This window comes from Astyanax mexicanus, chromosome 16, assembly GCF_023375975.1.
Source record: "Astyanax mexicanus isolate ESR-SI-001 chromosome 16, AstMex3_surface, whole genome shotgun sequence".
Taxonomy (NCBI): domain Eukaryota; kingdom Metazoa; phylum Chordata; class Actinopteri; order Characiformes; family Acestrorhamphidae; genus Astyanax; species Astyanax mexicanus.
The window spans coordinates 14,921,318-14,937,441 of NC_064423.1; the positions used below are offsets into that span (position 1 = coordinate 14,921,318).

Here is a 16,124-nt window from a genome sequence, read left to right on the forward strand (position 1 = left end):
TTATGTTCAGGATTTAAAATAATTGAATAGTTACCTGATTAAATTGGCCTGCTTTCTTTTTCATTCCTATCTCTCTTTCTCTCTTGTGTAGAGAGAGTCAACTCAGAAGCTTGTTTTATCCTTTTTTTATTATTTATCTTTCAATGTTCTCACCTTTGAGTTTAAAACAATAAATTCATAAGAAAATAAATGGATATTTCTCTCAAACACTTTGTTTTGTTCTGCACTCTGCATGAACTCATGCATATTTTTATGTTTTAAAATTTAATTCATGTTTTAATCATACACTCAATTAGCTAGATATCTTAGCATTGCCATTTTATTCCTAAATTTACCTCAGCAGTGCAATTGTAGTAATACATTAATTAAGTAGTGTTATACAAATCATACCTTAGTAGGCCATTACAATAATACATTTCATACATTTGCAAAAGTATTTTTTTTTTTTAGTTTTTTTTTTTTTTTTTAAATGCCATATTCATATTTAGGATTAATAATAACAACAACAGAGTCACTTTGAAGCGTTTTTACTTTTAATTCTTTATCTCTTGTAATGTTATTGCATATGGATTTAAAACAACAGATAATAAAAATATATTTTTCTTATATTCTTAATGATTTGTTCTGCCCTCTGTAATCTTGCATACACAGTGCTGTGTGGCTATTGGACACCTTTATTCCACTAGATCTACATTAAAAAATGTTGTTTAGTGATAATTTAATGTTTAAACTTTTGAATATATCACCTTTAAAGGTTGTATGGCACTAATACAGCAAACATAGAACTACCAGACAAGCAATGATTTATAACACTAAATAAATTTTATTAACTCCGAACCTTTCATATCGACGGCCCGACCCCATTAGTAATGTCTCCGACCCCTCTAGCACAGTGTGGCTAATGACCAATATCAATAACATGATGAATTGTGTTGAATGTGATGAAAAATCATTGAAGCACGATGCCACACATGTTGAGACACAAAAGCTAATATGGAAATAAATGAGACACTAAAGCTCCTCCACAAACAAGCAGCCTTTTGGGATTTGAGAGTGCAAATTAAAAAGGCTTTCAGGTGCTTAACTGAAGCCTCCACTCCAAGCATCTTCTTGCCAAAGCAATGAACTTGTTTCAACTTGATGATTATTTTATAGTGCCTTATTAAATTCAATCTCACCTCTGGAAAAAAATAAAAAATAACACTCTGCCCGCCATCTAGAAAAATACACCCCTATAAACACAAAGCGTGCGCGAAAAATGACGAATGCAAATAAACTAGCAAAATGATCCGCCATCAAAGATTTCATTACATGCTCCATAAAGACGATAATCTACTTAAGCAGACTGGTGAAGACTACATAATTAATCCCACAATCAGATGGAAATAGAAGGTGGTGGCACACAGTCTTAGCAAAAGGAAAAGAAGACAAAAATATTAATATAAACTTTGGAGGCGATCCAGTGATTTGTCTCAGTAACAGTGAGTTTGAAAGGAGGCCTCTTGGCAAGGCGTTTCATTCTCATTTACAGGCCTGGGGTCGTACAGTTTCCTTCCACACAGCTGACGAGCCTCGGTGCATCATACAGTAGCACACTTCCCTGCTTTCATACGTCTAAAGTGCTGAATTTAAGGTAAAGTAAGGTAACATAAGCATGTTTAAAAGAATCACATGGCTTTAGAGCCTTTTTCTGGCATAGTATCACTGTTCTCTGAACCCACTGATGATGGCTGCTTGGTCTTAACAGGCATTACACCCACATAACGAAGTGTGTCTAATCATACTTGTTATGTTTTCTCTCTACTGAAAAGAAACAATGATGTAATCCATTTTTAGCTGCATTTTCAAAAGACAGAGCTGCTCTCCAGCAAAAAGCTTTCAGTCTTATTTTATCCCCTGGCTGAAAAGAACAGCACCTTTGGCAGCTCTTTCACCCAGCAGTGTGGGAAAGGTTGAGAAAATGTCAGCTTCTTGCCTTTTTATGAAAAATACAACAAAATCAACTAGGCTTACTTTTTTATTTGCATAGAAAGATCAGAACAAGGATCTGTCTCCTAAGTAGAGATTCACTGACATAAAATATTTTTTGTCCAAAACCGAAACACAATAAAATGAAAGGCCGAATAACAATTTTTAGTAATACATTTAGCTCAGTAGTGCTATTCTAATCATAAACTGACTATTGCTATGCTAGTCAAATATTTAGCTAGATATTTAGCTGCTTCCTCAGCAGTGCTATGGTCTTCATAAATTACTATCAGCAGTGTCATTACAATCATAGATTCACTTAAGCAGTGCAATTTCTGTTACATATTTACCACAGCAGTGCTACTTAAATCACATGTAGCTAGCTAACTTGGAATTCATACAGAAAAAGTATTTTGGTAAACAAACGAATGCTAAAGCTAACTGAGATAAGCTAAAATTAGGACTTTAGCCCTTTTATACAGCTCATATTTTTCAGCTTGAAAACAGTCAGTTTGGGAAGTAGTAGTAATAAAATATTTTTTCCTTCCACTCTACAGAGAGAAGAATTCTTGGGTAAGACTTTAGCTACATTTTACTCTAGCTCTGCATTTTTTATATGTAAAAGCTCTAAATAAGATACTGTAGATGTAAATTAGATGGACATCACAATACTGACAAACATCAGACATTTTAATCCTTAAATATCATATGGAAATGATCTTGTGGAAATGACTTTTCTTTGGTTGGAAGCCATCTTCATATGGACTAAAATTCAGAAGAATTTAATTTTTGCAGAAATGTCCTTTACATTTTGATTTTTTTTTTTTTTTTTTTTTTTACAAACTATTCTTTATAGAACAAAACTATCTGAACTTTCTTTAAGCAACTGAGCTGCTTCTATGGCACTGCTCCAAAGAAACCTTTTTAGCACGTATGAAAAAGCGTATGAAAAATGCATCCACAATCTTTTCTTATTCAAATGTCAGCAACCGCTCAAAGCGCTGCTTCACAATGCAAGTAGTCTAATGGATATCACCTGAAATGAGCCCTCCCTGAAACACTTTGCGTTAAATCACTTCGGCCCTGTCCACCCTGGCATCTCTATTTTACAACGCGGCCTTGTGTCCAAGTGTCACGGTCCATTATTCAAATCCGCATCAGGCTCCAAAAAAAGCAGGGAGAGAAAACAGGCTGATTTACAGCATCAATATTCTGGCAACTAGTAATGGCACAATTACTTAGGATTCAATCAGCATCGTAATCAATAGCAAGTGGAGACAGAGCCATTAATAACTTCGACATTGGCAAGCACGGGAACCCGTCTGCCTCTCCCTGCGGGCTTTTCCTTTTTTTATTAATAGCATCACGAAGGCTATATCAATATCATTATGTCCGAGTCGTGCGGGAGAATACTGCAAATTTAATTAATGAAGGACTGAATTATACCCCGGCTCTTGCAGAACCTGTCTTGGGCGATGAGAACTGTGGCTCTGGGTTAGGGAACAGGAACAGTGGAATTTACACTGCCTGGCGAGAGGAGACAGCATGGTGTAAATACATATGAAACACAATTACCCTCTGCTCTTTCGTTATTGCTCCCTCACTCTCCTTCAGTATTGATCACACTGTATTTCAAACCTGGCTCATTGGAATAGAAGTGAATGACTATTGATTTGCATGTAAAAAGAAAAAACATCTTCGGTCAAATTTTCCATCCATCTCTCTAAATACTAGAGATCAGTCTACGAGCAACATTCAGTTTCTATAATGCTCCTCTTATAACAGTAACGCAAGCCCTGCAGCCACAGACTCATATGAGATGTGAGTTAGCTTGGCTCTGTGAAGAGGAATGATGGGAGTGCTTGAGGGGGAGGGAGGGTTACAGTAGCAGAGTCAACAGAAAATTGATTTTGGCAGGTCAGGACCAAGAGCACAATAGGGCAGTCGGGAATATCCTCACTCAATATGAGCACTTAAAAGGCCTGTTTTTCCCTTTTTTTAACCCACCGATGAACAACGAACAATGAACAATGTTCAGAACCAAATGGAGGCAAATGCTAATGCTAATACACACATGCTCACATAAGTAGTTGACAAACAACCACAGATATCCTTCCAAAGTGTGCACTACTACACACACACACACACACACACACACACACACACACACACACACACACACACACACACAAACACACACACACATACACACACACACATACACACACACACATACACACACACACATACACACACACACACACACACACACACACAGACACAGTGTTTAGTGTTTGTTTCCCACCTTCAACTTTCAACTTCAAATGTGGGAAGGTTAGAATTTTTTGGGATGTACAAAATAAGCCCATATTGCAGACAGAAAGAGCCATTAAAGAAACCTCTTCCTACCTTAGTGATGAGAATGCGGTAGCGCTCCAGCAGGAACTGGTCGTCCTGGCATCCGGAGAGGAGCTGCCAGACTTCAGCCCGAAGCGCCTCGGGGACTCCGGGCCTCACCAGTGCAGACAGCCCCTTAGGCCGAGCGGACAGGTTCCCGTGCCTGACAGGCAGAAGACAGACGGCATCACTGCAGCACGCCTCGACTTTCATTTCACTTTCACACAGTACAAGCAACGCTGTAGAGAACGCCTTGGCTAAAAGAAAAATAAGTACACTGAAGATATATCCAAAATATTACACTGAGAAACATGGTTGCTTACAAAGATCTTCACAAGTAAGATAACTCATCCGGTTTGTACATACTGTTGCCATCACACCCAGAAATGTGATTTTATACATATACATTTATTTATTCATGCTGTCCACCCTCACAAAAAACTAATAAATAAGGAATTAATTACAAATAATTTACAGAAGTTTTAATATTAGAATATCAGCATTACTCACTAATATATAGCTCAATATATTAAAGCTCGCTGACATATTTTTCAGTTTGTTTAAATCTAAGTGTCTAACGTGTAATTTAAATCTAATATGTACATTATGCAGCAAGTTTTAGATATTATACATAAGGGATGTTCACAATCATTTTTTTTTTAATAATATAAAATAATCTTTTTTTTAATTTTGTTTTTAATAACAGCCTCTTAAAGACAAAAATGAAACAGTACATTATGTAAAAAGCCTGTAATTTTCAGATATATCAAATTAATTTCATTATCTCATCTTCTAATTGCATTGTTTGTTATATTTGTAGTGACATGGCATATCTAACAAATGATCCATTAGCTATGACAGAAAACTTATCACAGAGATCCTGAATCACATATTCAGCAAATTTTGCAAAAATATGACTGAAAAATATTCTTTTTAAAGGACAGCATAACCAGCAGGGGTGTGTTGATCCTTAGTTACGTTGAATTAGTGAACAAAATCACTGTAGCAAATATCAAAAGGAAAAAAAAAACAAGTATAATATGATATGATCCATTAGTCTACCCCATTGTAAAATGCTTTACTCTAGATCCCATACCTACATGTGTCCAGAAAAGTAAAATATATATTTTACAGTTTGTGCCTGATTTTAACAACACAGGGGAAAACATTGTATTGAACGTGAAAATGCCTAGACCCCTAATAACTAGTGTGCAAGGTCACGTTATGTGTGTGGTAATGACAACAGCTTCTTTGGCATTCTGCTATGGCTTAAGAGCCAACATTCACAAACATGCAAGGTGGATGCATGTTGGTTCTGATAAATAAAAGCTGCAGATATCAACTCAGGCAGGTCTAAGCAAATATTAAACCTAGTTTAAAAAGATAAAGCTCACTGAAGATCACATAAATAAGTCAGGAAGCTCCCAAGTGGCAGTGTCACAGCTGTTTGAGGAAAGCTCAGAGGTAAGCAATGGGGATGGCAAAATGCAAACATTTACATTCACAACAATTAATAGAAACTCTTATCCAATTATGAGGTTTAACTGAATGTAGTTTTAGTCATCCCCAAGGACTCCTGAGTGAGGAATCAAATCCTGCCTATCACAAAGACAGCAACTTTGCATTCACGGATACTGAAACAGTAGGTTTACTGGACACAAGCAAATACATCAATATAGGTGCTTATTAACTTATTAACCCTTGTGTGGTGTTCATATTTTTGTTACTCGTTTACTTTGATACTTGTATTTAATTCAGCAAAATTACGTGTACAGTGTGTGTTTATCGAAAAAGTGTTTTGATATATGTTTTTCACAAAAAATGAGCCAATGCCAATGAGTTTGAGTTAGAAAAAATATATTTTTTGTATCATTTGATGAAAAATGAAAACGGGTCCTAGAGACCCGAACACCACACAAGGGTTAAGCATCTGATCGAAGATCACCTCTCACCAGCTGTCTAATAGAACTGTAACTGATCCCAGATCAGCACTCTTATTCAGAGAAGACTGATTAAGATAGGCTGATAAATCGGACATTGCAACATTTAATTTTTCTATGGGATATATTGAAAAAAAATAGGAAAATGCTGGACTATATAAAGAAATTAACTAATTATCTAAATATTCTGTCAATTGTAATATGATCTGATTGAAGCAAAGAAAAGCAATTGTGTTATTGGAAATAAGCAAACAACCCAATTACAGCGTAACAGCATTTCACTCAGTCAATGATACAATATATCATAATACTAATAACGTACTCTGTATATTCAAGATTGTATTTAAATAAATGCTGCTGGGCAGATACACAGTACTGGTCTAAATTTTAAACACTCCTTCTTAATTAATGTGTACTTCTTTATTTATTTACTTATTTTTATTGTAGATACACATATGGGGTTATGTACTAAACATTAAAAGTGTTTGGCCTCCACAATCCCTAACCTAAACCTGATCAACTGAGATAGTGATTTGAGGTGATTTGGTATGAGCTGTAGCTTCACAGCGTGAGGGAAAACCAGCAACTATTGTTCAGCACCTCCAGGAACTCCTTCAAGATGCTGAGAAAACTATTCCAGGTGACTCTCCCTCATGAAACCACTGAGATTAAAATACCAAGAGTGTGCAGATCTGTCCTCAAAGATAAATGTGGTAGTGATGTTACAACTAAACATGCACACATTGCAATAATGTTGCTGATAAAACATACTGAGAAACTTTACTGCAACACATACAAATAATCTCCAAATATAAGGTTGATTAAATAGCCATTCAAAAACATAGTAGTATCTGTATAGAAGCTTTATATTCCAGTACTGTGAATAATAGCTGTGTGTTATGAAACGTGTCAGGCTAGGGCCCCAGAGTAATCAAGCTAAGGCTCTGGGACAGTCAGGCACTTTGCGTGTGAGCATGCTAAACTGCTCAACAGCATCAGCAGCTTAAAGCATGCTATGATGTGTGTTGTGTGCATGGTATGCATGGCCAAGCCGCTGCCTTCCCAGGCTACTGCTGCAAAAATAGACCTACAACAACAGAAACTGGCCATAACTGACACTGGGAGTCAACTTAGATTTAGCATTGAGCTAAAACTAAGCCTGTCATAGTTCATATATACAGCTCTGGAAAAAAAATAGACCACTTAAAAATTATAAGTTTCTTTGATTTTACCGAATTGAAAACATCTGGAATTTAATCAAGAGGAAGATGGATGATCACAAGCCATCAAACCAACCTGACCTGCTTGAATTAGTGCACCAGGAATGGCATAAAGTTATCCAAAAGCAGTGTGTAAAACTGGTGGAGGAGAACATGCCAAGATGCATGAAAACTGTGATTAAAAACCAGGGATACTCTACTAAATATTGATTTCTGAACCTATAAAAATTTATGAATATGAATGTGTTTTCTCTGCATTATTTGAAGTCTGAAAGTTTTGCATCTTTTTTATTTCAGCTATTTTCAATTTTCTGCAAATACATGCTCTAAATGACAATATTTTTATTTGGAATTTGGTAGAAATTTTGTCCGTAGCATAAAACAACAATGTTCATTTTACTCAAACATATACCTATAAATAGCAAAAATCTGAGAAACTGATTTAGAAACTGAAGGTATCTTAATTTTTTTCAAGAGCTGTATGCTGATATTTTTACCACAGTGATTAGTCTTCCCACTTTCTTACGTACACAAAAAAATATATTAAAGTGGTTGCATATAGCTCTTCTAGACCGAGGAAAACATATGTAAATTTGTTAAAGAATGTTTAAAACACATTTGTTGAGACATGGCATAGGTTTTCACAAACAAGAAAAAAATCCAACAGTTTTAACATGTTTAGAGGGAAGTGGCAAGTAATGTTTGTTTGTCTGTGTTTAAGTTGTGTTTGTTATCAGATGAGAGCTACTAGGAATTGATAAGAATCTATAGCTTGATAGCTTGGAAGCAACACAGATAGCCAGCCAATCTGGCCAATTTAGACCAGCTGTAGACATAATGGCATGAGAGCTTAGCTTCAACTCATTAAAATGGTGCCAAACCTGCCAACAGCTCACAGGAACACATAAATGATCTTTACATACCAGGGTATTGCAGATGTGGGTAAAAAAATAGTTAAGACTAAATTAAGAACTCTTTAGCAATAACAAAATAGCAAATTTGGCCCTTTTTTTTGGCCAACACCAAAATTGAATGTACTAAGTTTTTAATACGCTTGTGATTTCTGTATTTTCTGACAAAACATAGTTCCAAACAAAAATGTAACTATTAGTACACTGATTATAGGGTCAGTTAACAACTGGTTTTCATTTAAATTACCCATGCTTACAGCGCTAGCCAGCGCTAAGCGTTAGCAGTGCTAGCCAGCCCCGGTTAGCAGTGCTAGCCAGCCCCTGGTAGCGGCGCTAGTCAGCCTCGGTTAAAAGCACTAGCCAGTTAGCGGCGCTTTCCAGGCCCGGTTAGCAGCGCTAGCCACCCCCGGTTAATAGCACTAGCCAGCACTGGTTAACAGTGCTAGCCAGCCCCGGTTAATAGCGCTAGCCAGCCCCGGTTAACAAAGCTAGCAAGCCCCGGTTAACAAAGCTAGCAAGCCCCGGTTAGCAGCACTAGCCACACTAGTCCCAGTTAACGGTGCTAGCCAGCCCCGGTTAGCGGCGCTATCCAGCCTCGGTTAATAGCGCTAGCCAGCCCCGGTTAACAAAGCTAGTGAGCCCCGGTTAGCAGCGCTAGCCAGCCCTGGTTAGCAGCACTAGCCACACTAGTCCCAGTTAACGGTGCTAGCCAGCCAAACAGTTCAAAGGCTGTAGGTTGTGAGCCACAAACTACAGCCTACATTCAGAGCGATTATGAGGCATACTTCCCAGCCTGTATTTACCCACAATTCCCTAGACATAAAAAAATCTAAATAGTCAACAGTCTCACAAAGACCTTTGCTACCTCAACTGCAGCCTTGGCTCGGAAATACATTTGTTATGCCTAAATGTTGTGAACACCCCTAAAATCAATGAATTTAGCTACTGGTACTTTAAGTTGCATCCACTGCTGACACTGATGTAAAAAAATGCACACCAACAGTTTGTCTAGTCACTGTAGAGAACTACTGCCAACTAAAAGGATGATCTGGAGCAGATAAGCAGATATGACAATCAGTAACCTATTGGGCTAGAGGGTCTAGCTAGCATTAAGCTGTAAAAGCAGAGAAAAAATAATGTTCTCTGGGATAGAGCACACTCATCCAACACATTTAGGTGAGTTGGGGATTTGGAGATAATGAGGTGGGTGGTGATCATCCAACATGCACTATATTTTTAATGCCCTTGATTTTGAAAGAAACAATAATAATACAATGCATGTTTAAGGAGGATGGAAATCATCTAGTTGCGTCAGTATATGCAGAAGCTCACTATAATACAGTGTAATAGAAGGCTGCACAATCTTAGAGGTGTTGCAATGAGTTTCCAATCTCTCCAGAGATGCTGTATTGTTTAGAGCAAATTCTATAAGAGGTCCAAAGTGTTGTCAAGGCACTGGCAGTGAATAGAATGGTTTCTAGGGAAACCCGCTTCAGCACGAGCTCTACAGGCTCATTTCCAGGGCTGTCGTTCTGAGATGTGGGGCTTCTGCCGAGAATCCAGGGGTGCCTTCAGCTAAAAGCTTTGTTCAAGGTCACAGTGACAGTGGTCAGTATGAAGGTACCTAAAAAGTGGTAATAATGCCAAGTAGACACACTGTGATATAGGAGCAATCACTGTGGGTGTTCACTATTTGCCATAATGTAGAGCATCTAGTGACCTGTACCTTTTTTCTACCATTTTTTTTCTTATCTAAGAAGTGTTTTTATGCTTTATGATGATACAATACATTTTCGTAACTAATCAGAGGTGATTGTAAAAATAAATAAATAAATAAATAAATAAATAAATAAACAAACAAACTAACACATGGACACTGTGGGTCCTTTGGTTGTTGTCTTTTTTTTTCTTTTTTCCATTCCATAGAAAGGCCAAAAATGTCCACCATCTTTTCAAAAATTTCAACACTATGATATTATCTGTTTTATTACTATTGTTTAATGTAGCTGCTCCTAATTTTGTGAGATCATCTAAGTCAGTCAAGTCTTACAGAAAAGTTTACAGATAATTCAAGTTTTCTCCATTATGACGACAAAGAATTTTTAATTTTAAATGCCATGCACCAAACAAATCTGCTTAATATGACAAACTAACAAAGTAAAAAAAGACTTTTGATTTCATAACCGACCCCTAGCCTTTTTTTGAATACTTTGTTCACTAGTAATAAAAATATTTTATTTATATATTAGTCAAGAAGGCAAGCATAGATACTGCCTTATGTTCTAAATGTTACAGCAAAAGAAAAGAAAATACAATATTTATCTGTTACCAGTGTTTTTCCTCAATTTTTAAATTCTTTTTCTGCTCTCTATTCTGTGTAAATAATTCTGGAATAAAATAAGTAGACTGTAAAATCAGATATTATTTCACGTAAGTTCCATTAAAAGTTAAGAACACTCTTTGCTTCTCTTTTAAACGAACAAACATTTGCAGACCCGTTTTTTTACGTATGGACAGTGACGAGTTGCAATTTGAGGGCAATGAATGTCTTTGAAGGGGGTTTTAAAAGATAAATATGTCAGGATTATAGAATTCAGCTCATAATTCTATTATCAACTTCCTTTATAAATGTTAAACACCTCTTTATTCCACTGAGTTCCCAATTATAAAAGGAACGGGATAATTCATTCTGATCTATCTTTATCTTTCCAGGCCTACTGAGTGTTTGCTTCTGTGTGGTCCGAACCGCATTGCTGCACAGGCTGAGAAAAAAGGATGTGCAGCTGAATTGGAATTGCATACATAATGAGCTGAATAGCAATGGTTATAAAGATAAGCACTGTACCTTTCAATTCATAGGGAACCTCAGGGGAAAAATGGCCTTATAAACGTGATCTGAATGAAAACCATCACACTGCCGAATGGAGGAAAGGTTCAGTAAAATGAAGTTTGACCGAACAGTCTGGCAGTATTCTATAAGGTCTCTGAAATGTACTCAGGTCACATTCCTGAGAAGGTTTAATTGCATTTAGCAACAAGAGCAATGTTAGAAATGTCCAGATATCGGGGAGTTGGGGTGATGATCATCCCACTTGTTCTAAAAGTATTGGACTGAATTCCACCCACTGCTCCACAGTTCAATACTCCTCTAACCCACCTTTGGCATTAAGCATAGTGTCAAACGGTTCATGTTTATTTGCTCCAGACAGTACTAGTCTGTGGGAAACACATTTTTACATGAACTTGATCTGTGCTTTTAAACGTTGGTCTTGGAGGGCCACTGCCATGTGCATTTCAGTGCTTTCCCTGCTGTAACACTCCCTGGATCAGCGGTGTTTAGAGTCGGAAAAATGAAAGAAAAAAAAATAATAAAACTGCAGGGCACTAGGCCTCCAGGAACAGAATTGATTAACATCTGTATCAGCAGTAGGTGCAATTTATTTAATCAATAAACATCTATCAATAAACGTGTATTTTCTGGTCTATTTTCATACATAAGGTGCATTTTGTGACACTAGTAAGGAACAGGGGTGTAGCCATGTTTTCCTCCTAATTTACCAGGTCCTGCCGCTGAGAGGCAAGACCGGTAAAGCTAAGCTAACTTACGTAAACAAAACTGTAAAACATTAAAAACTGTTTATTTGGGTAAGTAAAGCATTTTGATAAAGTCAGGGCAATATTAGCTAGCGGGTAGTCCCACATAGCTTATTTTTACACAGTAAACATGCAGGCTACGTATGATATACTCAAATTTTTCTTCTTATCTAAAATTTAATGAGAAAATAATTGCAATATATTGCCTTGATTACATTTTTTGCAATAAATTGAATCACAGCCCCTGTATTGTGATATGTATAATTTTGCCATATTGTTGGCAAAATACAGCTCTACTGTGCAGCTCATCTATTTAACATTCCCATCAGCTCATCTACTTCTATTAGCCAATCAAACCCTAATTTAAGTGAAACTCTGTAACTGTAGCATGTAACAGTTGGTGGTAAGGATGTCCTAACTCACCATCTGTTAAGAATTCCACCCCAGGACTCCAGAATCTTCTCAGGGCAGTCTTTAGACACATCGCCAGTACCACTGGAGATTTCACTGTCACTATCTGTAAGAAGAGAGAGAAGGGAGAGGGCATAAACACATCATATTTAATTAAATCTAGTGGTGGGTAATACATCCTAATATTTGAAGACATTTACACAGTATGTATTAATCTATTTTCTTCCATATTTACGATTGAAGTTTATTGACGTGTCGTCACTACGACACAAAATTGTAACTTGTAACTACAAAATGGCAACTTTACAGGAGAAGCATTTATAGATTGGTCTATTCATTATGACAGCAAACCTGGACAAAAGCAACATATGTATATTACACACCAGGCAATTCATTGCGCTTTACAAAAAAAACAATTGTGAGAAACGCATTTTGATTGATGCCACTCTGGGCTCTAGATGACAACTAATGCTCTATGTACTGCTCTATTGGTGAAGCAGGCAACGCAGGACTTATGAGAACTGTGTAATGCTGTGTAAGCCTTGTCTTATTTGTGTAAAATACTGTAATCAAGTCGTGTGTGAATGATCAAGGTTCACCAGTCTGAGCATATCAAAAATGTTTGATATTATAGACCAGATTCTGAGTGTAATCTGCTAGTGTATAGTGAATTTCACCAATGAAGTTTGGAGCTATGTTGATCTTGCTCCAACACTAGAATTGTAAGCCGGTTGGAAGCATCAGCTAAAAGCGACGTATTTGGGAATGCTGGGAGTAAATGGAGGTGTGATTCGATCAACGTTTGTACTCGGTATCCTGTTCACTACACTCAAAGTCCATATCAGACAAGATTTAAAGACAAGCATTAAAAATTATGTCTAATTGGATGATGTACAGCAAAATATGATGCAGAAAAATATTTTTAAAATTTAACACTGTTGATGCATTTTCTCTGTGAAACACCACTGAAGTAAATAGTGCGCATCGAGAACATGTCTTTAAATATTGTGATATACTATTTTTGCCATAATGCCATAATGCCCAGATGGAAATCTGCAAGACTATTTCACAAGACATGCTATATCATAGCATCTATAGCATCTTTAAATATCAATATAATCAAAAGCTGGCAAAATTATACCAAACCACACAAAGAGGGTAAACCAGTCACTGAACTGAAAGCTTTATCTCTAAGCCCGTTTACAATCTTCATGACCTCTGCAGTCTGACATGACTTCGTTCTTTTCCCAAGAACCCCTGGGTGAGATATCTGACCAGAGCAGATGCTTTAGATATGCACTTAAAAGGATTGCTCTTCGGCTTTAAAACCACAAGGTCCTGTGCTACACAGGGGAGGAGGTAAGGAGGAAGGCAGGGAGAGAGGCCTTGAGAGCTGTCTGTGTCTAAAGGTGAGAAAGCAGCTCAATGGCAGGTGTGGGTGGATGAATCTTCTTTTCCATCTCTCTTACAAAAAAACAAAAAAGCTCAGAAAAAAGAGCAAGTTGGGGAGAGTAGCTTTTCCAAAAGCAACAGCCTATTTTTATACTGCCCTCAACACCATTACCAGCCTTCAAGAGGGGGAAAAACTGGAGTGAAATGCTCGGCCTGGACAAAGACAACATGCTAAGCCCTTTGGCAAAACTGCTGCTAGGTTTAATCTTAAACATAAATAAAATGTGTAAGAGTGCTGGGCAATAATAATATTGGGGAACATAAACTGCTGTAATAAGGACCAATCATAATCAGTGGAAGTTTTCAGAAGGTAACTAAGTGATAATAAGAACCACAGTCTGCGGGAGATCTCGGAGCAAGCATATTGGTAATATGGACCAATCACAGTCAGGGGGAGATCTCGGAGCAAGCATAGTGGTAATATGGACCAATCATAGTTAGGGGGAGATCTCGGAGCAAGCACAGAGATAATATGAACCAATCACAACAGGGGGATATCTCGGAGCAAGCATAGTGGTAATATGGACCAATCATAGTTAGGGGGAGATCTCGGAGCAAGCATAGTGGTAATATGGACCAATCACAGTCAGGGGGAGATCTTGGAGCAAGCATAGTGGTAATATGGACCAATCACAGTCAGGCAGCAGTGTAACCACAGTTAGAATGAGGGCTTGGAATAAATAAAGTGGTATTTAAAACCAATCATAACCAGAAGCAGTTCTCACAAAAAAGTGGCAAAAAGATCTAATCACAGTCAGAGGAGTCTTAACAAAGTAACACATTGTTATTAAAGACCAATCAAAGTAAGGGAAGGTTTCATAACAAATCAGTAGGAGTTGGCAGAAAAGATAGTGGTAGTAAGGACCCATAACATTTAGGGGGAGGGCTCTGAATAAAAAATACAGTGATTATGACCATTCAAATTCAGTGGGAGGTCTCAGAACCAACAATAATAAAGATGTGGTAATAAAGACCCATGAAAGTAGACAGAGGTTCCAGATCAAGCACAGAGGACCAATAAGGACCAATGGAGTCAGGAGAAGGTCTCAGGACAGAAAAAGTGGACCAATCACAGAAAAAGGGCAGATCTCAGAATAAACAAATTGGGTAATTACAACCCAAAATAGTCATGGGAGGGTCTCAGAAGTAACAAAGTGGTAATAAGGACAAATCACAATCAGGGGGAGGTCTCAGATCAAGCATTTGGCAACAAGGGACAATCAGAGTCACAAAGACAGTGCACTGTCAGTAATGAGAAAAGTGGTTAGGGGGTGGTCCAATCATAGCGAGGGGGGGTTGGGTCTCAAAATAAACAATATTAAGACCCAATATAGTCATGGGAAGGTCTCATGAGTAATAAACTGGTATTAAGTCCCAATCACAGTCATAAGAGGTCAAAGATATAACCAAATGGTAATATGTACCAAATCACAATCAGGGGGATGATTCATAACAAATACAATGTTAACAACATTGTAGACACAGTCAGGGGGTGCTCCAATAAAAGTCAGTGGGAGGTCTGAGAATAAGCGTGTGTCGTGTGTTCAAACATTCTGCATATTGTAGCTCATTGTAGCCATTTGGTTATGAAATATCAATTTTCTTTTTAAGATACTGCCAGATTTGAAGGTATAACAAAGCTTTTGATAAGGTACTCCATAAATCCATAAATGTTCCCACATGCAATTAAGTTGCAAAAAACACTGAGGATTCAAAGGGTAATTTTTTCTAGAGGGTCAGACTTCAGAATCTGCAGTGCAAATTAGCATACTAATAACATGACTCACCTACCTACACTCCAGTGCCTTCTGAAGAGCCTCGAATATTGAACATGAAGTACATTACAGGGCTTGTCGAGAGGAAAATGCGCTGCTTTTGCAATGGAAAATGTCCCACATTGCCGTAGACACAGGATGCTCTGGATGACAAAGTTCTGCTTTGTCATCATATTTCAAACCTGAGTCACTGTTTATGCTTTAAAAAAAATAAGACCTTTATTTTCATAGTGACCTCTTTCAAAGTGGATGCTCTTTTATTATAATGATTATGCCAAGAAAAATTGGTAAGATTTTTTTTTATTCTTATTTATTGGCAGACTTTGGGGCCTGCTTCTTATACACACACAAATAAACATGCTGCAGCACGCAAATACAGCTTATAGTCCGAAAAATACGGTACATCAATGCGTATCAATGTGTTATGAAGCCCCTATGAATGTACTCTTCAAATAA

General features: G+C 37.3%; 1 protein-coding gene across 3 annotated transcripts in view; it reads right to left on the minus strand.

The window, feature by feature from the left end:
* rabgap1l (RAB GTPase activating protein 1-like) overlaps positions 1-16,124 on the minus strand; it is a 152,653-nt gene that overhangs the window by 102,964 nt on the left and 33,565 nt on the right. For all 3 annotated transcript variants that reach the window (XM_007252655.4, XM_049466009.1, XM_007252656.4), the window contains exons 12-13: positions 12,454-12,547; positions 4,378-4,528 (exon numbers count right to left, since the gene is read on the minus strand). In XM_007252655.4, the coding sequence (XP_007252717.3) occupies positions 4,378-4,528; positions 12,454-12,547 (245 nt within the window). The remainder of the gene's footprint in view (positions 1-4,377; positions 4,529-12,453; positions 12,548-16,124) is intronic.